General features: G+C 45.1%; 1 protein-coding gene across 6 annotated transcripts in view; it reads left to right on the top strand.

Annotated features, from left to right (window-relative positions):
• The window catches only part of LOC146045706 (uncharacterized), an 88,619-nt gene that overhangs the window by 32,785 nt on the left and 34,814 nt on the right, over nucleotides 1-21,020 (top strand). For 3 of the 6 annotated variants that reach the window (XM_083164735.1, XM_083164730.1, XM_083164731.1), the window contains 9 exons: nucleotides 194-303; nucleotides 3,324-3,441; nucleotides 3,992-4,083; nucleotides 7,801-7,951; nucleotides 13,698-13,807; nucleotides 16,329-16,449; nucleotides 18,183-18,319; nucleotides 19,915-20,024; nucleotides 20,343-20,511. In XM_083164735.1, the coding sequence (XP_083020861.1) occupies nucleotides 194-303; nucleotides 3,324-3,441; nucleotides 3,992-4,083; nucleotides 7,801-7,951; nucleotides 13,698-13,807; nucleotides 16,329-16,449; nucleotides 18,183-18,319; nucleotides 19,915-20,024; nucleotides 20,343-20,511 (1,118 nt within the window). The remainder of the gene's footprint in view (nucleotides 1-193; nucleotides 304-3,323; nucleotides 3,442-3,991; nucleotides 4,084-7,800; nucleotides 7,952-13,697; nucleotides 13,808-16,328; nucleotides 16,450-18,182; nucleotides 18,320-19,914; nucleotides 20,025-20,342; nucleotides 20,512-21,020) is intronic. The other 3 variants (XM_083164732.1, XM_083164734.1, XM_083164733.1) reach the window with 3 other exon arrangements.

Raw genomic sequence — 21,020 nt, 5'->3', positions numbered from 1 at the left:
CATATGTACTGCGCTGCCAAGATCTTCTGGGGCATTATAAATAAAAAGTTTTTTCTTTTTTTTTTTTTTATATATATTTTTATTACCAAAAATTTTCATCATGTATTTTCCTTATTCATGTAACAAAGGAATTCACAAGCTAATCCATTAATAAAACTTGTTAAAGTTTTTTTGTTGTTGTTTTTTTCTGTAGGTGAAATAAAGGTGAAGACAGAAGAGGCAAGTAAATCTGAGTCTAAGTTCCTTAAATTGAAGGCATGGTCAAAATCCAGAATCAGGCAGTTGGAAGAAGAAGTAAAAATTGTACAAGTACCCTATAATTTGTCATCTCTCTCTTAGCCTTTTTCCTTTTCCTATTTCTGCCACTTTTCCACTAAAAACCCAAGACCAACCCGGGTTTCTGGACATGGTACCAATCTGGGTCAGTCCCCATTTACACTGCACCCTTGTCTCACATGAGGCGGACCTCTGCATACACAGACACTTTTAAGCATAACTACGGTTGCATAATCCATGTCGAGCTGTTTACATTACAGGGATCCCACCATGGCTTTACTACCTGGTAGTAGTAATTCTGGGTCCCTCGACCTGGGTTAGTTTTTTAAGAACCCTTTATATCAAGCTGTTCCCTGGGTAGACCTGGTAATATTGCTGCAGTGGAATAGGGGTATTAGATGTGATAGAATCACAGTGCTTGTAGGAAATCATGGTACCCTATCGCAGAGTTTTTATTCTTCGGGACACGTCAGGGGCCATAGGGCTAACTCTGGGTAGTGGAGTGCAGAGAGAGCATTCCAGCACCAGAAAGGTTAAACTTCTTGCTGCCTCCCAGGCAGACCAGACTCCTCCTCTACCCCGCCTCCAGGCCAGGAAGCTCAGTTTTTTTCATTGCTGGCAGGAGCCAACATGAACCTTAGAGAGGGGCTGCGTTATGCAGCCTTACTTCTTTTCATTTACATTTTTTCGTTCTATTTTTACACTGACTGTGTGTCAGTAACAGCAGCAGCGCAGGGGACTGCAAATCGTGGCTGAAGCAGCCTGGTGCAGGGGACCGCCGGACTGCGCTAACAAGCAGACGGCTGGTAAGCCACCCACTCATGGTGGACCACCAGGGATAAAGTGTGTGGGCAGCGGCGCCGGTGAGCAGGGCCGCCCGGTGCACGACAGATCCCCGCCATTTTACCAGCGCCACATGAGGTCATCTTCCCTTGAGGCCATTTGTTTACAGGGGAGGGAGCTCCCCTCACACAGCCCATCTCCCGGGGTCAGTAGGAAGGCATACCCACTCAGGTTCCCGCCACTGAACCTTCCTACCTGCTGCATGTGTGGAGACATACAGAGCTTATGAGCCACCCGGTGATCCACTCCTTCACTGCGAGGACGCCTGGGCCAGTCCATGTCTTGTACAACCTGTAATGCTGGCCTATCCCCCCAGGACTATGTACACGACGGCTTATGCACAATGTTACAATGCGTAATCGCCGCCCACAGCTGCAGCCTCCTCTCAGGAGCCTGCGTGGGCTAAGTCCCTTACTCAGGTGATGGCGCAGCTAGTAGATAAGCTCTCATCTGCACCGCCCCTGCAGCCTGCAGGGCTGTCCGCATCCCTGGGATTAGCCCCCTCTGTGGTGGAGCCCCTTTGGGCACGTGCATTATCTGCCTCAGTGCAGGGTATCCAGAAATCCTTACAGGGTAGGACTTATAGCTGCAAGGCTCGAGTCAGGGCGGCCCCCTCCTTCATCAGGATACTGATTCAGAGGAGGATGATGAGGAGGGACAACTGGTAGATCTCAAGGATGAGGACGACCCCTCCAGGGGAGATGCCTCGTCTCGCATTGATGTGGCGGCCTTGATTACGGCAGTAAAAGAGGTTCTAAGTTTACAGGACCCTGCCGAACCGCCCAGGTCCTCTCGTCCTACTTTTATATGTCCTAAGCGGTCCCTGGCAGTACTTCCCAAGTCTAAGGACTTGGAGGATAACTTCTCAGAGGCCTGGGAGATTCCCAACAGAAAGTTTACACTTCCTAGATGGTTTGCCTCCCTTTACCCCCTCCCTCAGGAGGACAGGGTCCTCTGGGAAACAGCCCACAGGGTAATCGCACATGTCGCTAAACTTGTGCGATCCTGTACTCTCCCCATTCCAACCGCGTCCCTCAAGGACTCAGCGGATCGGAAGTCTGAGAACTTCTTAAAGCTCATTTATACCACTTCCGGGGAGGTGACTAGGCCTGCCCTCGCATCTGCTTGGGTAGCTAAGGCCATGGTGGAAAGTACTACCACCTTCAAGGCTACAGCTACTGGCATGTTGCCTACTATTGGTAGTGGATGGGGGGGCTTAAGATGCACAAGAGATTTTGACTAGATGCACAAGAGATTTTGTCTGAATAAACTGGAGATTTTGTCTAACTAATGATAGTCTTTGACCTAGTCAAAATTGCCTGCACAGTCAATCTATGCTAAGCAATCTATGCTAGACAATATTGGCTAAGCAGGAGAAAAATAGGGAGATTTTGGCTAACCTTCTAGGAGATTTTGACTATCTAGTCAAAATCTCCTGCCAGAATCTTACCGTGTGTACACCCTTTATCTGCCTGTGCTAGGAGATGTATCGGTATCTTTGCAAGAGAAAAACTAGGAGACTTTGGCTAACCTAGTTTTTCTATTTATCATTCACTTTAACAAAGGTTGGCTTTTTTTATTTAGTTAAATGTTATAAGGTGAAATGTTTAAATAAAGCTGGAATGATTTTGATTTAGTTTATTTTCTGGGGTGTAATGTGACAAAAGGTAGGGATTTTGACAGGGTATGATGACTTTCCATAGACCCGGTATAACCTTGTTCTGTCATTTCCATTTCTGCCTTGCTCAGCTCTCTGTATCTTGTCTTATTCTCCATTGTTTGTATTTTACAACGCACTAGTACCCTTTCACACTGCAAGCTTGAGTCCAGTTTGACTCACTAAACACTGGTTTCAAGCTGTGTTACGGCGGCATGAAATCTGCTTACAACATAATCTGGCAAGTGGTTTCTCCTCTGCCGCTGCTTCTAGATATCCTAATCCCCAAGCGCCACTGAGCCCGCCCTCCATAGGGTTTGAATGGGTCAAGTGAACTGGGTTTACCTGTTCACACTGCCCTGTAACTCAGGACCTTACCACTGGACCTTGGTTATATTTCTAAATTAATTTCACACTGAGCTGTGACCCAGGTTAACCCAGCGCTTACCCATCTTGAAGCTGTGGTTTGAAAGGGTTAGCAATAAGTGGATGTTGGCAAAGTAGCACCTCCGTTTCCTTTATTTTTTCCTCTATCTTCTCTTTACAGACTGAAATGAAGAACCAAGAGCTGTCGCTGTTAAATAACCGCTTTACGGAGCTGGAAGAAGAAAAGAGAGATTTGGAGATGAAACTGGAATCTGTTGCAGATTTGCAGTCGATCAATGGTAAACCTGTAGATTTAGCTATATCTCTCATTCTATGTCGCTGGCACAAATCGCTATGTGTGTAGGCCCCTTAGGACTGAGCTGATCATCTTTCCACCCTCATGCATAACTTCACCTCCCACAATGTCATTGTCTATTGAAGGCACAACTATCTCCTTTAGCCCTAAGTGCGCTGTTTTGGGGTTATATTTGACTCTTCGGTACTTATATGTTAGTTGGGCGCCCAATTCGCATACGTAGGGTAACTTAGGAGCATCGCATCGCATTGCATGGGCCATTTTAAGGGGCATGCGATGCGATTTTCTTATGTAATTTATTCACTGCTCTCTTAACCCCGGGGGATCACATCGCACCTCCCGCAAAATCGCATGCCATTTTATAGGGTGTACGATGCCATGACATTAGGTATACAATAATAGCATTGTATGACATGCAATGAGGTTTTAGCCACCCCCCCCCCCCCCCCCTCTATCCACGCCACCCCCCCACTATCCACGTGTTTTGCGATAGAAGAGTTACACTGATCATTTTTGCTCTGTATTTCACATAGAACAACTCCTGGCCAAGCTGGTGCTTTACGAAGAACAGCAAAGAAAGCTGCAAGCAGACCTTGAGCAGGTTGCAAAGCGAGCAGATTCCCAGGTACGTCACCTGCGTATGCCGTGCTGTTTCCCTGTGTCACTATCTTGGGAGCATCTGCTGTCTGTTTCAGTCGTTCTGTTAGCGCCATTGTTGTCACTTCATCCTACATCTGCAGCTTTTCCATTGGGGGTATAATGTTCCTGAAGGGAAGTTCCTGGCACTGTTCAGAACACAGGTAGTGACACAGAGTAGGAAATCTGTGGCCAGTAACTGAGCAGCCCGATACAGTATCTTACTGGGGGAGACCAGAAACATTAGGGATACGGTCACTAGGTCTACAAGCATCAGGTTGACACCACTAGGTCGACATGCAATAAGGTCTGAAAGTTGACCTGACTGAAGGTTGACATGGGTTAGGTCCACAGGGTCATTAGTTCGACATGGGAAAGGTTGACAGTCAAAAGGTCGACATGGGGTTTTTCACCTTTTTGTTTTGAGCCGACAGGCGGTATTCATGCCCTACCATCCACTAGGGCGTGGAAGGAGAATAAAATAGTGTGTCCGGAGCATGGCGCTCGCTGCGGTGCTACATTTCAGTGTCCAAGACGACTGTGTCGACATTCAGGACAAAAAAAAAGTGAAAAACCCCATGTCCACCTTTTGACTGTCAATCTTCCCCATGTCAACCTAATGATTGTTGACCTAATGACTCTGTCGACCTAACCTTCCTGCATGTCAACCTTAATGCATGTTGTCGACCTAGTGGTGTCCACCGAATGCTTGTCGACCTAATTGCTGTCTATCTAATGATCCCAACCCAAACTTTTGTTGCTAAACTTTAGGAATGATATCGGGAACAGACGGATTCCAGATAGAAGAGTACTAGCTTTCTGCTCCCCAAATAGTAGGGGGATTTGTAATTTAGGGCCAGATTCAATTAAGCTTGATATTTACTGCATGAGGAAATTGCTTGTAGCCTCGGACGTTTACACCTGGAGCTATTCAATTGCAAGCCCTTTTCCATGAGAAGTCCATCTGCGGCGAACACACTTTTAGCCATAGATTTCCGGATAATTGTCTGGAGCTATGAGGTCACAAGTTTGCAGCAGATGCTGTGAGGTCAGAAAGCCGTACTTACCATGGAGCACTGATTCCTGGGGCTCGAACAGAGATCTGAGTTAAGTGCATCCTGAGGGCAGTTCCCCAATACAAGCCCACGGTAAATAGTGCTGCTTATTGAATCCGGCCCATTATTTTAATATGGATTTACTTGTCTTCACTTCTGTTTGTTTAGTGTCATAATTGGATTACTGCAGTGCGTAGGGAGGGCGGAGCCACCGGAGCACATGCTCCGGGCGCAGTTGGGGCGCAGGGTGCCGCCCCCCCCTCCGCAAATGAGGTGGAGTGGAGTCACTGCAATAATTTCACACACGCAGGGCAGTGTGCGCCGGCGGGTTCTGTTACAATGTCTAATATAGCGCAGCAGATTCCGTTACAGTGTCTTATATAGCGCAGCAGATTCCGTTATAGCATCTTATATAGCGCAGCAGATTCAGTTACAGTGTCTTATATAGCGCAGCAGATTCCGTTACAGCTTCTTATAAAGCGCAGCAGATTCCGTTACAGTGTCTTATATAGCGCAGCAGATTCCGTTACAGTGTCTTATATAGCGCAGCAGATTCCGTTACAGTGTCTTATATAGCGCAGCAGATTCTGTAACAGTGTCTTATATAGCGCAGCAGATTCCGCTACAGTGTCTTATATAGCGCAGCAGGTTCCGTTATAGCGTCTTATATAGCGCAGCAGATTCAGTTACAGTGTCTTATATAGCGCAGCAGATTCCGTTACAGCTTCTTATAAAGCGCAGCAGATTCCGTTACAGCGTCTTATATAGCGCAGCAGATTCCGTTACAGTGTCTTATATAGCGCAGCAGATTCCATTACAGTGTCTTATATAGCGCAGCAGATTCCGTTATAGCGTCTTATATAGCGCAGCAGATTCAGTTACAGTGTCTTATATAGCGCAGCAGATTCCGTTACAGCTTCTTATAAAGCGCATCAGATTCCGTTACAGTGTCTTATATAGCGCAGCAGGTTCCGTTACAGCGTCTTATTTAGCGCAGCAGGTTCCGTTACAGTGTCTTATATAGCGCAGCAGATTCCGTTACAGTGTCTTATATAGCGCAGCAGATTCCGTTACAGTGTCTTATATAGCGCAGCAGATTCCGTTACAGTGTCTTATATAGCGCAGCAGATTTTGTTATAGCGTCTTATATAGCGCAGCAGATTCAGTTACAGTGTCTTATATAGTGCAGCAGATTCCGTTACAGCTTCTTATAAAGCGCAGCAGATTCCGTTACAGAGTCTTATATAGCGCAGCAGATTCCGTTACAGTGTCTTATATAGCGCAGCAGATTCCGTAACAGCGTCTTATATAGCGCAGCAGGTTCCGTTACAGCGTCTTATATAGCGCAGCAGATTCCGTTACAGTGTCTTATATAGCGCAGCAGATTTCCGACACTGTAACGGAATCCGCCAGCGCACGCTGCGCTGCGTGTGTGAAATTATTGCAGTGACTCCACTCCACCTCATTTGCGGAGGGGGGGGGGGGGCGGCGCCCTGCGCCCCAACTGCGCGCTCCGGTGGCTCCGCCCTCCCTACGCACTTCAGAAATATGACCTTGCTCCGGGCACCATGGCACCTAGCTACACCGCTGAGTGCACTGCCCTCTCTATGTACTATCTGGTGCCGGCACCTTGACCTAGTTTAGTGCATGATGTGTTCTAATGAGTGTCAGATGCTGCAGAATATTAAGATGCCTTCTACACACACAATGATAATGATGAGACCAAAGTAAGAAGGGGAGAAATTATGCACTCATTGTTTCTCAGTATATTCAGGGAAAAGGATTAGGAGAAATCTCTGTTTTTGGGGATCCAGTCAATGAACTTGGGCTGCCGATGCGATGTGCATTCCGGCGCACATCACACTGTATGTACTGCAGATACTTTCTGAACTAGATCGCATCGTATCTATTTCAAAACCCGCAGTGCCTATCGCACCGTGTATGGGCACCATTAAGACCTGGCACGGAGGAAGAAATTATTTGCTGCACTGGGGTTTTACATTGTCCCAGGGGCCAACATACCATCAGCCTCATCCCCTCTACTGGCATATCTGTGCTTAGAGTGCTGCTCCCATTGGGGGCCCAGACCACCAGAGCCTGACTGCAAGTCACAGGACGGTCCCTCTAATTGGAACCACGAGAGAGAAATCCCGTATATGGCTGCTTCGCCTACACATCGGGGCAGTAATAAGCTCATGTGCCGGTCACTGGCCGCGTTGGTAGTGAAGGGATTTTATATATATATATATATATATATATATATATATATATAATATATATATATTATATATATATATATATATATATATATATATATATATATATATATATAAAATGGGGATGGAAAAGTGGGAGGAGCTTAAACTTTGGGAAGATTTCTAAAATTGCCAAAGTCCTAATGGAGACGATTTATCGCTATGGTCCTGTGATCTCCGTTGCATAAAAGCATTTTTGGGATTGTGGTTTAGGTTTTCAACACTAACGGACGTTGGATAATAAAAGAAGTCTCTCTATTGTAGAGAAACACTATATCAGTTGCTTGTCATGGGGGTATAAAACACTGCTTTGACGTGTTGAAAGAGGATAAGTAATATAGAAGATTACCCAGAATGCCTTTGTCTGTGAAAGTCACCTCTATGTCATGGTTTCAGACCAGCGAGTCAGGCAGTGTTGATGACCTGCAGAACCAGCTCCTGGAATGGAATGAAATGAGCCCAGAAAGTGACCTGACTCTGGATCATGAGCGAGAAGAGACGTCTGTGAGAGCTCTGAGGATGGTTCAGATAGAAGAGGAAAGAGAAGGTAATTTCTCCTATTTCCATCACAAGATACAATGTCATTGTCTAGATACAGTGCCTTGTGCTCTTCCACACACAGTGATACAATGGAGAGCGATAAACAGGCAGCCAATCAGCTCCTATCTGACCTTTTTCAAACACAACCTGTGACATGGCAGGTAGGAGCTGATTGGCTGGCTGTTTATCACTCTCCAATTGTTCACCTTTGAAGCTTAGGGCATCTGGCCCATCGTCTGGTGACTTCCTTCATACTGGGTATCAAAATAAGGTCAGACAGTCCCTAGACCAACTGTAAAACATCCAGCCATTGTCCCAATGCTCAGTGATTCTCAGGTCCAAGAGCCAGTAGGTTGTCAGCTAGTTCCTTTCCATAGAAATATAAAGTGCTAGAAGTGGGTTAACAGGTCGTGAATGTCTCTGCAAATAGTTGTTGACACTGCAAACGTTTACTGAGTTCTCATTCTACCAGACCTGACAATACTTGTGTGCACGTCTGAGCTAACGAGACAAGACGCAGAGGTATTGGCGGACTTGACAGCCAAGACGGAAGCGGGTTGAGGCAGTTATTGACTATAGAAGTTCTCAGAACAATTGTTCCCATCTCTCTGGCAGAGTAACTAGATTAGATGCACATCAGTCGTGGATATGTCAAATTTTATGCTTCAGTGCACACTTGGGTTCTGTTTTGGGTGTCACATTTAACCCCTTGAGTAGGGGGTTTTGCTGGGGCAGGAGGAACCTACCAGGGCAGGTTTCTCCTGCTCCAGCAAAACCCACCACAGGGCTGTGGGCCACTCCCCCATCGACCCCCCCCCCCTGTTGTTCCCCCTCATCTCTGCTCCTGCGTTCGGACGCCAATTCCCACGAGCCCTGCCGCTGCCCCAGCCGCCGTTCATAACAGATGGCAGGCTCATGGATGTTCAGGGAGGTCTCAAGCAACCGAAATCCCGAGTCGTCCCCCCCACCCCCGAGCCGCACCGAACATCCCCGAGCTGCCCGTCTGCTTACTAGAACTAATGGCGGTGGGGGCTGGAGAGCTCCGGCATATGGGGAGAAGTGAGTGGCCACTGGGGGGTGCCCGGACAGGTGATGCGCCAGTGGTTAACAGCTGCAGGCACCACTGGCGCACACCTTCATCTTAGTGGTATGCCCCGAAATATTTTCACGGGACAGCCCTTTGCGGCAGCACAGCTGAGCCTGGAAAATTTCCGGGCATACCACTCAAGTGGTTAAGGACGGTAATGGGCATCACATTCTTCATTTTTACACAGCTGATTTATTAACCTGTGTATGTGACACTGTCAATTTTCTGGGCATATGCGAAAATTGCTTTGTTTATGATCATATTCCACCCAGTGGAAGTGGCTTTCTTTAGATTTTTTTTTTTTATCCATATTAATGCAGAAACGTGTCATGGTGGTTGGGTCTTCAACGTAAAGGTTTTCTGTCCTGGTGTATGGTAGGATAACACAATTCATTACTCAGGTCACAGGGAAATATATTATCTTCCCTTTGTCATATTCTGAGTAATGGGCCCTTGTAAACCAAAGGGAATAGTTATTTCTAGCAGGGTTCCTTGGTTTAGGCTGATTGAGAAAGGCGTTGTACATCTGTGTATAGGTTACAGACGTTTTCCAGTGTGGCTTCAGAAGTCCTGCATGTACACAAGCAGCAGGTGTACGCAATGTGCGGTGGAACGCCCAACATTATAGTTCCATTGACTTCCTTTAAAGGTAGCTTGTAGCTAATACACTGCGCAGGCAGCTTTATTGTGTGATAATCCTTCCATACCCCATTGCCCCTACAAGGCCGGTGTTTAACTCTCTACTTGATATTACCACAGAGCATATCATCCTCAGGAAAAGAAAGGCACTCGTATAAATTGTCTATTGCCGAAAGGTGTCCATTTCTTTGGTTAGAGCAGGGATAAGCTATGTGTTGTACTACAGCTGCTGCGGGACTACACATCCCAGCATGCCCTTCTACAGTATACAGCTAACGGAAATCTGTGGCAGAGCGTGCTGGGATGTATATTTTATCAGCAGCTGGAGTGGCACATTTGTCCCTCTCCCCCCCCCCCCCCCTCCCCCAAACCAAGCAGATCGATCACTAATTCATTTCCAGCTAGTACCAATTCAGTGAAATACTAATTCATTGATTTTTATTTTTTTTGTCCTTTTCAAGAACTCTAATATTGTACAGTTTGTCTGAGACACAGGGGCAGAATTATTAAGCTTGGTGAAGTGATAAAGTGTCTGGTTTTCATCACCGACCAATCAGCTCCTACCTGTCATTTTGTAAACCAAGCCTGTAACTTCACAGTTAGGAGCTGATTGGTCGGTGATGAAAACCAATCAGCAGCTACCTGTGAAGTTACAGGCTTGGTTAAAAAAATTACAGGTAGGCGCTGATCGGCCAGTGATAAAAACCAGACACTTTATCACTTCACCGAGCTTAACAAATCTACCCCATATTTTGATAAAATATTTGTCCCAGTAAAGTTTTAAACCACCTCAGAAATGCTAAAATAAAACAACTATTTGTGGTAAAACCAAGTCATAGTCTGATTTGACTAATTCCTAAGGATAAAACCTATAATAACCATATATATTCATCATTGGTTTTCGTCTGACTTCAAACAGGACACAGTTTTGTTTCTCCTTGATATACAGTCATAGGTTCCGTTACCATAGGCTGCACCGCTTTTATCCCACCATTACCTTCATATCCAAAATGTGCACTTTGGGCAAAGTTTTCATTAGAACGCTGGAGTTATTTAACCAGGGAGACTAACCGCAAACATTTTACCCATTTGTTTGTTCCTCATACGAGGTCGGGTATAATACGGCACGGTTCGGTTATCGGAATTTGCTGAACTATGTAAGAAACTATTAATAAATAGAGAAATCCCTCTGGGTAGGCGAAGAACAAGCTCTTTGGGGGGTATTCAATCCCCGCCACTGTTTCCGACGGGGGAAATAGCGGCGGGCACCTATTCAATACTGTTCTGTCCGATTACGGCCGTGAATTGTCGCGATCATGGCCGAATCTCGACAATCCACGGGACATTGAATCCTGCCTGGCGATATGCTGTTGAGCAAAACGAAAGAGGGCCAGGCTCACGACTGTCAGGACGGATTGACAGTCGTGACCGGGGATTGAATACCCCCCTTTGTCTCCAGGCTGACATATTTTCCTATTTTCTCCATTATTTGACCTCATTACCAGGCTCCAAAGATGATCCCTTGTCACTTAGTCACTCCCACAAGCTTCCATACTGCAAATGATTCCACCTTAGGTAGTTTGGCAGCAGGAACATAGAAGAGAAGAGACAGCTGAATACCGCACCCAGACTTATTAGTCCCATCATACAAACATTACAAGACCCCGTTTTCTGAGTACTGACCTAAGATCAGTGCAGAGATTAAATAAATATGTATGGTTAGTCCCTTTAATAACATAATGTAGAGAGCTATTCTATACCGTAACCTACAGCAACCAATCAAATCTCTATTATTTCAGCAGTCTAATAAAGTCTGATATCTGGCTACTTTGTAAGTCATTGCTCCAAGCCGCCTGGAGTATTTCACCTCCGCTGTCTAATGTTTTTTAGTTTTTTTTATCTTTTCTTTTTATATCGCTCTTATTTTGAATACATGGTTCATTGTCCCAAGCTCGTGTTATCTGAACTGTCTTACAGTTTGGTGTTCCAGGGAATTGCCCCAAACACCCCACTTATTATTCACCAATATATTTAAATATCCTATTGCTGTATCAACATTTACTACGCATGATTCCATCTTTCTTTCTTTCTTTTTTCTTGTATTTTACCATTAAACGAGCTGCGCGCTCAGCCGCTCCTCCACCCCACCCTTCTGCCCAACACTGTGATTTGTTCAGCCACCAAGGACATAAGTTTCCCATCAGTTTTGTGCATGCAGGTTTCTTTATGCTGGTCAGTGCCGTACTGCTGATGCGTTCCACCCAGAGCGTTATCTTGCGGTGGAAACAGGCAGCAGTACGCTCTTCACAAATCTTCATTTCTATGTATTATGAAGGAAATTAAATAGGGTGAGAGATTCAGAAAGTGAGAGATTTGGTAAGAAATCGCCAGTTTTTTTTTAAAAAGCGGCAATAATTTACACTGCAGAACCAGTTTGATTTTGAAGTGTAAATGATTGCCGCTTTTAAAAAAAAACCTGGCGATTTCTTACCAAATTTCTCACCAAATTTCTCACTTTCAGAATCTCTCACCCTATTACATTTCCCCTTTTATGTTTTGTTACGATCATAAACCATTTTTTTCCTTTTTTATGATTTTGATCTGAACTTCCACACTAACCAATTCCTCTCCATGCTTCATTTGTATCTTGCCTCATAATGTACCTGTCACTCATTGAGAACAGAAGCTGCCACTGTTTGGACTGGAGCAATATTTGTGCGAATGCAGCCTATTAGTTGGATGGGATATAGCAGGAAATGCCTTGTGCCTCAGTAATATGGCGGTACTCACTAGTGAATGGATCGGCTGAATATTGCTTCAACCTTATTACATGGCTGTCTCTGTTGCATGTAGGCGGCTGCTTCACGGTAGCTGTGGGCATGATCTCACTTGGGCTGATTTCCTAACATAAGATTCATTATTTGAAACCCAAAGCCTCTTAATAAGCCGTAGGCCTAATGTAACCTGTGATGTGTCATAGATCTATACCAGTGCTTGCTCTGTTATTCAAATGGTCTGCTTCCTTGTTTGCCTATTGTGCGTAGACTTGCCTTAGTAATGGAGTATAATGCACTTTTAGAGGAAGAAAAACTTGATTTACCCTAATTGGCAACTAATACAGGGATGGGGTCGATTATCCAGAATGCCGGAGTGTATAGAGGTTTTAAATACATTTTTTTCCCTTTATTTGGAGCACCAGGACTAAATATAGAAAATGTTCTTTAAATAATGATAAATGTTTTTAGCAGTGTTCCTATAAGATAGTGCAGGTGGTGATTATACCTGTGTTTATGGCCAAAAAAAACCCGGGGAAAAACCCCATGTCGATTTAGACACTGTCGAACTAATGATCTGTCGAACTAATGACCTTTCGACCTAGAACCATGTCGACCTTTACCCATGTCAACCTAATGACTGTCGACCATCATGCCGCATCCCTTGCAGCCTAGACGCATTAATTCGGTAATCAGTCACTGTATAAATTCGCACAACAGCGATCAGGCCTGAATAACCCCCATGAAAAGCGTACAGCTTCTGCATCTGCCAGACGTCTGTCTCTCTGCGTGATAAATATCACTCACTGGATCAACTTAACATTTTGTCAGATCACAAAACAGATGGGAATGTACTTGTTACAAGTGTACAATGATCTATTTTTAAATTGTGTTGTTTTTTTCTGCTGATGTGTGACCTTAAGTGATATATATATATATATATATATATTCTATAGCAGTCATAAAGGCATTATGTCATTTGGTGCGTTTCATTCATTCTTGTGACTTCCTCAGAATTTGGCAGACGTTGGGTCAATCCTCATCTGTAGTCATCTGTGTCTTATGGAACTGTGACCCTCTCAGATTCTGGACTGGCTCTGCCATGCAGTGTGTGCGGAATCTCTGGGGAGCTCACAAGGTGAATGCAGACAGTTTGGGGTTTATGGGTCACGGGCAGCATTAGTATAAACTGCTTTCCTGTGGCACAAAACTGATTGAGGATGACTGGTTCTTTCCTGGCTGCTCCGATCCAGCCATGGACTCAGGGCAGGTGGAGCTGGAGGAGGAGCTGAGTGCTGCTCGAGGACTTGGAAAACAGCGGACGTCCAGAAGGAAGAGCAGCAGGGGAGCCGCTAAGCTTCAGGTAAGTGGCCGTTTACTCAGTCATTCTGAATATGTCTGTCTGAATATAGCCCAGTCTTCTGCAGTTACATCACCCCTTGGGCAAGCATGGTATGGCAGCTGTTAGACAGATAGCATTGCTTGGTTTTGATCATGTGTTCCTCGTTGGGAGAGTTTCAGGTGCCTGTGATTTTGGAGATGCTGAACTCAGAGCTCTCTTAGAGTCCATTAAAAACCACCACTATGCGCAAGTACAATGCATGTGAAGCTCCTATCAATAGTAGAGTACATGTCTCCTTATTACTCTTTCCTTTGAGGATCACTGGAAGTATGGCTTATAGAGGTCTAGGCAGGGATGGGGAACCTCCGGCCCTCCAGCTGTTATTGAACTCCAGCTGTAGTTCAACAACAGCTGGAGGGCCGAAAGTTCCCCATTCCTGGCCTAAGGCAAGAATTCGTATACTTCAAGAAATCTGACACATTTTGGAGCACTTCCTATATTTTTTCCTTCATTGGCTGGGTTGTATTATATTGTAGACCCCCAACTTTTTTAACTACAAAGTTTCTTTTTTACAATGACCAGTTTTGGACTGTCCAAATAGTTATATAACTTATACTTGCCTACTTTCGAAAACTAGTTTCAGGGAGATTATAGTTAATAGTAGAATTTTGCACAGTGCCCCATTGAGGGGGCATGTCATGCTCCACCCAAAGGGCGTGTCTAGTTCCATATATGGAGAGATTGTGAAATGAGATTGTGAATGTGGCACCTAGAAGCGTGGGTGTGTGTACTGCTACATCTGTGAGGAATCGGTACTTATGCAGTATCTGGGCGTCCGATTTAGAAATCGGATCGCATCGTATCGCATCGCATGCGACCAAATCGTATGCGATGCAATGGTCAAGATTTTTCCATAGGATTCAATGTTAAAATGGTCTGAGTCCATTTTAACATAGAATTCAATGGGAAAAAGGGGTCCTTTTCCTTTCCCCACTATCCAAGTGGGCATGGAGTTGGATATAAACCTGTGGCGAGCGTAGCGAGCCACCGAGCCCGAAGCGTGGCGAGCGGACACAGAATACTTTTTAAGAAATATGCGTCCCCTCGCGGGGCTCGCTTCGCTCGCCACGCTTCGGGCACGGTGGCTCGCTGCGCTCGCCACACTATATAAAATCAACTCTATGCCCACTTGGATAGTGGGGAAATGAACAGGACCTTCTTAACATTGAATCCTATGCAAAATCGCTTAGAATCGCATCGCATCGCATCTGATTGTATGCCTTAAGGTAAGGCATACAATCACAAAATCGGCAGCCCAGATACTACATAAGTACCGAGGAATCTTTTAAAATGACTTATATCCAAATGTAGATGAGCCCCAAAGCAGTTAGTAAGAGCCACTATACTTGGTAACGTGCTGGGAAATGGTGCTGATGATTCAATGTAAATGTATCCATCTCTCATTCCTTTTTCCCCCAAAAATGTAACAGTGTAATGTGGGTTAGGTGAAATGAGGGAGATTGATAGACTAATGAGGGAGAGAGGGAGATTGCTGCTATTTCAGGGGGTCTCCTGCAGAATGCAGGAGGGTAGGCAACTATGATATAACCTCCCTACAGGGTGATGGAGATAAAATATTAGATACACATTTTATATTGCAAGAATTTAATCTAAATACATCAATGTGTTGACCATGCGTCCCGGTGGGTTCATCCTGTCCCTTGTGTACATATTGGGAATTACAAAATATAAGTGTCTTATATTGGGTATAGCTCCCACTGCTTTTCTGTGACTGTACACTTGGTTCCTACCTAAAAATGGTTATAGGTTAATTTGGATAGAGCTGGATATGCTACCATTAAAGTACTATGTGGAGGGCCGCCAGAAATATTTCAGACTAGTGACTCCTGATGACCCCAGATTACCATAATGTATGACCCTAGATTATCGGATGTCTACATAGTACCTGCTGATCCATTAGCTGCCTGGGGAGGGGAGACTAGCTGCCTGGGGAGACTAGCTGCCTGGGGAGGGGAGACTATAGGGGAGACTAGCTGCCTGCGGAGGGGAGACTATAGGGGAGACTAGCTGCCTGGGGAGGGGAGACTAGCTGCCTGGGGAGACTAGCTGCCTGCGGAGGGGAGACTAGCTGCCTGGTGAGGGGAGACTATAGGGGAGACAAGCTGCCTGGGGAGACTAGCTGCCTGCGGAGGGGAGACTAGCTGCCTGGGGAGGGGAGACTAGCTGCCTGGGGAGACTAGCTCCACTAGTCTTTTTGGAATTGTGGAGGGAGAGGAGCTCTGGCTTCGAAGGATAATCTTTTTTAATTTAAGTGCCAGCTCCTATGGCCCCACTAGCAACCTCATGCTACAGTGTCCCCCAGCCTTGATGAGGGAGACAATAAATAAGCCCTAATGCAGTCAGAGATAGCCCAACTAGATGGAAAATACATGGTACCATCATTAACTGATAACTCTGTATTCAGCCATTGGATGATTAAACCTTTCAACAGCCTCATTTCTCTGTTTTCTGTTTTGATCAGGATGAATTTGATTACAGCAACAAGAGCTTTGAAGAGCAAAATCTAACTCTGGAGAGCAACGAATCTGTAGAGGGCGAGAACATGGGAGGTTGGTGGCCTGAATACGGTTCAGCTAATTCAGGTGTGACCCCACTAGACAGTTTATTTACCCCTTGTCTGTTCCAAGACAAGGGGTGGAGCATGCACTGCATCATACTCCTCCCCCATCCCGCACCGACCTATTTGGATTTCATTATTTTATTACCTGAATGTTGGCTGCTAACATGTGAAACATGTTGTTTTGTGGCTATTATTTTATTAATTTGTTTGTTTTTCTTTCATTTTGAGGCATGTGCAAGCTGGATGAACTGCCTAGTATGGCGCAAGGGTTGTGGTGGTCTGTAATGTGTTTCTGTTATGTATTGTGTTCACTTTGGAATATTAACCTGATATCAGTAGCACAAATTCGCTTTGGTCCAGAGCAGCCAATCAGTTGATTTACTAAAGGCCCATACACACTGGGCGATTTTGAGCTGAAAGCCGATCAAAATACCAAGTTTGAGCGGCTTTTAGCGCAAAGCCGCCCAGTGTGTACGAGCCCAGCGATGAACGGTGATGCGCACTCCCGCATCATCGCCGAGAAAGCTGCTCATCTATTTTACTGGCAGATGAGTGGCGTTGTGGACAGCTTTGCATTGTGCTGCGCTAGGCAAAGCCGTAGGTAAATGGTTTGCATGCCGTGGAATGCCCCAAAACTTGACCCTTCTCCATTCCTTTATCTCAATTAAAGTTTCACAAATTGAAGTTGAATATTTGCGCTGCTCCTGTGAGTGAAGTGAGTGCACCCATGCGCTTGGATTTTTTTCACTTTGCAAATGATCTCCAATTGGGGCAAAGCATTTTCTGGACTGAACCATTTGTTTGTTATTTAAAAAAAAAAAAATGCAGCCTGTAATGTGGTTGGAGCCATCACTGAGGCTGTATTTATATGCTGCATTCAGCCAGAATGTCCTCCAATTAGATGATTTTGTCCTAGTAACCCTATATTGTGTTACCCCACAGAATGCCTACACTGTAAATTCATTCCAGTTTCTTCTGGACGCGCTAAACTGCAGTTTCTGTTGCAGCATGTTGTCCGCTGGCTGTTTGATATCATATTTTACAGTGTTTATAATTATTGTGGAATGGGATCATTTGGTTAATAATGGTGTGTACACACTTGTACAATGTGCATTAGATTTTGACTATATAGTCAAAATCTCATCTGGATCTCATGCAGATTGTATGGGTTTTAACCCTTGCGATCCCGATGCGTGCTCCCGTATCGCAGCCAGAAAGTCTTGGCTGCACAGACTATATAGTGCAGATCTGCACTATATAATCTAAATTGTATGCACATAGTCTAAATTGTATGTAGATAGTCTAAATTGTAATATAGTCTAAATTGTACAAGTGTGTACACATTAACCGAATGATCCCATTCCACCTACACTTGATATTTTCTTAAACTTAAAAAATGGAATACATACAGATGACTGACCGTTGGGATGCGGCCGGTCAAAGTACTGCTGCGGGGGCAGGGGGAGGGCAGCGGGGTCCAAAGCGCACGGGACTGGGCATCGAACCTGAGGGGACATCACCCGGCCTTACGCTAACCAGCGCCGCAAACTTACAATAAGGATCCTGGTAGTCTGAATTCCGGCATTGGCATTTTCATCAATGTCGGCATTCCTGCCATGGTCTTCTTCCCATTTGTTGGCATTGGTATTCTGATTGCCAGCATCCCATATGCCGGGATATTCCTCGCAATGTTTATACTTTGTGCTAGCTGTGTCTGTATGTCTATAGCGTAAGTAATGTGCGTTCTGCATTCAGGATCAGGGTTACGCACCGTCGTGGAAGACCTGGAATTAGAAAGGAACCAATTACAGGAGCAGATTATGAACCTTGAAGAGCGATGCCAGGGGTTGGAGGACAGGTTGCAGCTACAGCTCCGCATTGAATCTTTGCAGGTGGGTGGGTACTTTCTAGCTTAAGTCTAAGGGGCTGATTCAATGAGTGTCAGGCAGGCGCTATGTGTGGCTGTGCATACCATTTTGAGTTATGGCAGAGTAACTGCACTCATTTTCGGTCAATGTTGTGGTTTAAATGTGCTGCTGTTCTGAGCGTGTCGCCAGCACAGCGCTCAGAATTAAATCAGTGTTTCGTCTAAAGAAACATCATGCAAGATGCAATGTGGTCACCTTAACTAGTCCTGTTATGGGCACTGCTAAAACAAGGCTTAGTTTAGCTGGTACACTCCTTATAATAACCTGTAACTAGCTGGACGTTTTGCAGTTGCCTCACTTTGAGTCTTATAACCACGCCTTTTAACACAGGTAACATTTGACGTAGATGAGGAGACTCCGTCCTTTACCCAGGTGTGTGGGACATGGCAGGATGTGTGTGTGGTGTGACGGGGAAGCGTAACACTGCCACTAATCATCTGTGCACTTCTTTCTTCCACGTTTGTGTGTGTGTGTGTGTGTGTGTGTGGTGCTTCTAACACATATACTACAATCCAATGATACAGAGCTTGGTATCCTGGTGCTAATTGCTGTGTTCGCCACTAATTCATTATTTGTGAGACAGCTTATATATATATATATATATATATATATATATATATATATATATATGCCCTTTGGGCAGTTTTATATTAAATTGTTTTACTATATCTGAATGATTCTGTTCAATCAGAAAAAGTTAAGCGCACCCTGAAACCCCCTTTTTTCTTCCCATTTCGATACTGGGTCCCACCTAACAGGGGGCCCTATCAGAGTAGCAGCTCTTTTAAGTACTATTGTGCGCAGTGTGGTTCTTTTCGAGATATATATATATATATATATATATATATATCTCCTCCTTTGTATGTGTGTGTATAGGAGGAGACACACGTAATTGCAGCATATATATTGGTCGACACATATTGGGTTGACATGCATTGGGTCGACCACTGAAGGTCAACACATGAAATAGGTGGACATGGCTATTCAGCCGACGTGCCGACAGGCGGTATTTCATGCCCTATCATCCACTAGGGCGCAGAGTGAGAATAGATCTGTGTGCCGGGTGTAGTGAGGCACTGTGAGCAGACGTGTCCATGTCGACATTCGGAACAAAAACCGTGAAAACCTCATGTCGACCTAGCCATTGTCAACCTAATGCTTGTGTCGACCTTCCAACCCTGCCGACCTAATATGTATCGCCCCCTATGACCCATACCCAGTAGAACATGTGGCCTTTTAGCAGGTTATATATTGGCATCCATCAGTTTCGGTACCGCTGGTTCCTGCTACATCATGTTAGTAACTAAGTGTCACCGACTCCCCAATGTCCCAGCTTATTGTTCTTAGGGTTCTGAAGCCATTTCCAGTTGCTCTGAGATGTGTCCCCATGATAAGATTCTGTATATCATCATTTTTGGGGTTTTTACTGCGGTGATGGATATTTCTCATGGTTATCTCAGGTCACACCCTGAAGTGTTTCTTTTCTTAATTGCACAGGTGTCACCATTTCATTACAGGTTGGTTCTTGAATTGTGTTACTGTAAACCTCTCTCTTGCAGAGCGACAATGAGCGTCTGCAGACACAACTGACTCAGCTGCGGCAGCAGCAGAGCCAAGAAGCCGACAAGCACTACGACCTCATATCAACCTTGAACGATCAACTTAAAGGGTATTCTTTCCTGTCAAGTAGAAGTATACTAGTTATAGTTAGCGATACATTTGCCTCATTCTAGAGCAGCGATGGGGAACCTTCGGCCCTCCAGATGTTGTTGACCTACGCATCCCAGCATGCCCTGCTACAGTTTTGCTATTTGGCCATGCTAAAACTGTTGCAAAGCATGCTGGGATGGGTAGTTTAACAGCAGCTGGAGGGCCGAAGGTTCCCCATCGCTGCTCTAGAGCTATACAACGTTTGTGTTAACTACACCTGCCGGCCAGGTGACTTCCTGACCTGCTCCCACTAACGCTTCAAAACAATATTTCCTAGTTTGACCAACCGGAATTGCTTTCTTGAAAATGCTGTTGTGGAGAAAGAGCAGGCGATACTGGATGCCACGGCGCGGCTGGATCAGCTGGGCACTGCCAGAAGGATGCTGCAAGAGAAGGAGGCTTTGAACAAAGAGCTCATTGAGAAGAATGAGCAATATGAGCATAAGGTCGGTGAAACCATAATTAACCCATTGACAATAGTATAGGTGACCATCCAATTCATCCATTGTCAGTGGTGTTTGGTCTTTCCTGTCACATTGATACAATGCAGAATGTAAACATTATTTCAGTACGAACACATTGTGTATAATGGTTGGGCTCACTCACTTTTTCAGCTGTGTATTCTGACCAGTGGTGGTTTCTGACTTGGGGGGGGGGGGGGGGGGGGCACCAGCACTGACCACAAACCACAGTTAGCAGATTGGGAGGAAGGCAAGCCCACAGTGGGCAACCCCCACTGATCCTGACCCTCCCTGGACATGCTACTATACTCACTACATATAGTGTAATGTGAGGACAACACTTTAGTAATGACCTCAGCTGACCCGATTGGCCAGCTGTAACATTGGCAAAAGCACAGAAATGACATCCGTATGTATAGAGCTCTTCAATATTATCATGCAACAGAGCTGTGAAAAAGTAGGGAACTCTTTGGTACATGGGTGGTGGGAGAAGT

The sequence above is a fragment of the Crinia signifera genome, chromosome 11 (genome assembly GCF_055691185.1).
Source record: "Crinia signifera chromosome 11, ASM5569118v1, whole genome shotgun sequence".
NCBI classification, from domain to species: Eukaryota; Metazoa; Chordata; class Amphibia; order Anura; family Myobatrachidae; genus Crinia; species Crinia signifera.
Note: the sequence above shows the minus strand (reverse complement) of the source record. Positions and strands in the feature narration are given on the sequence as shown.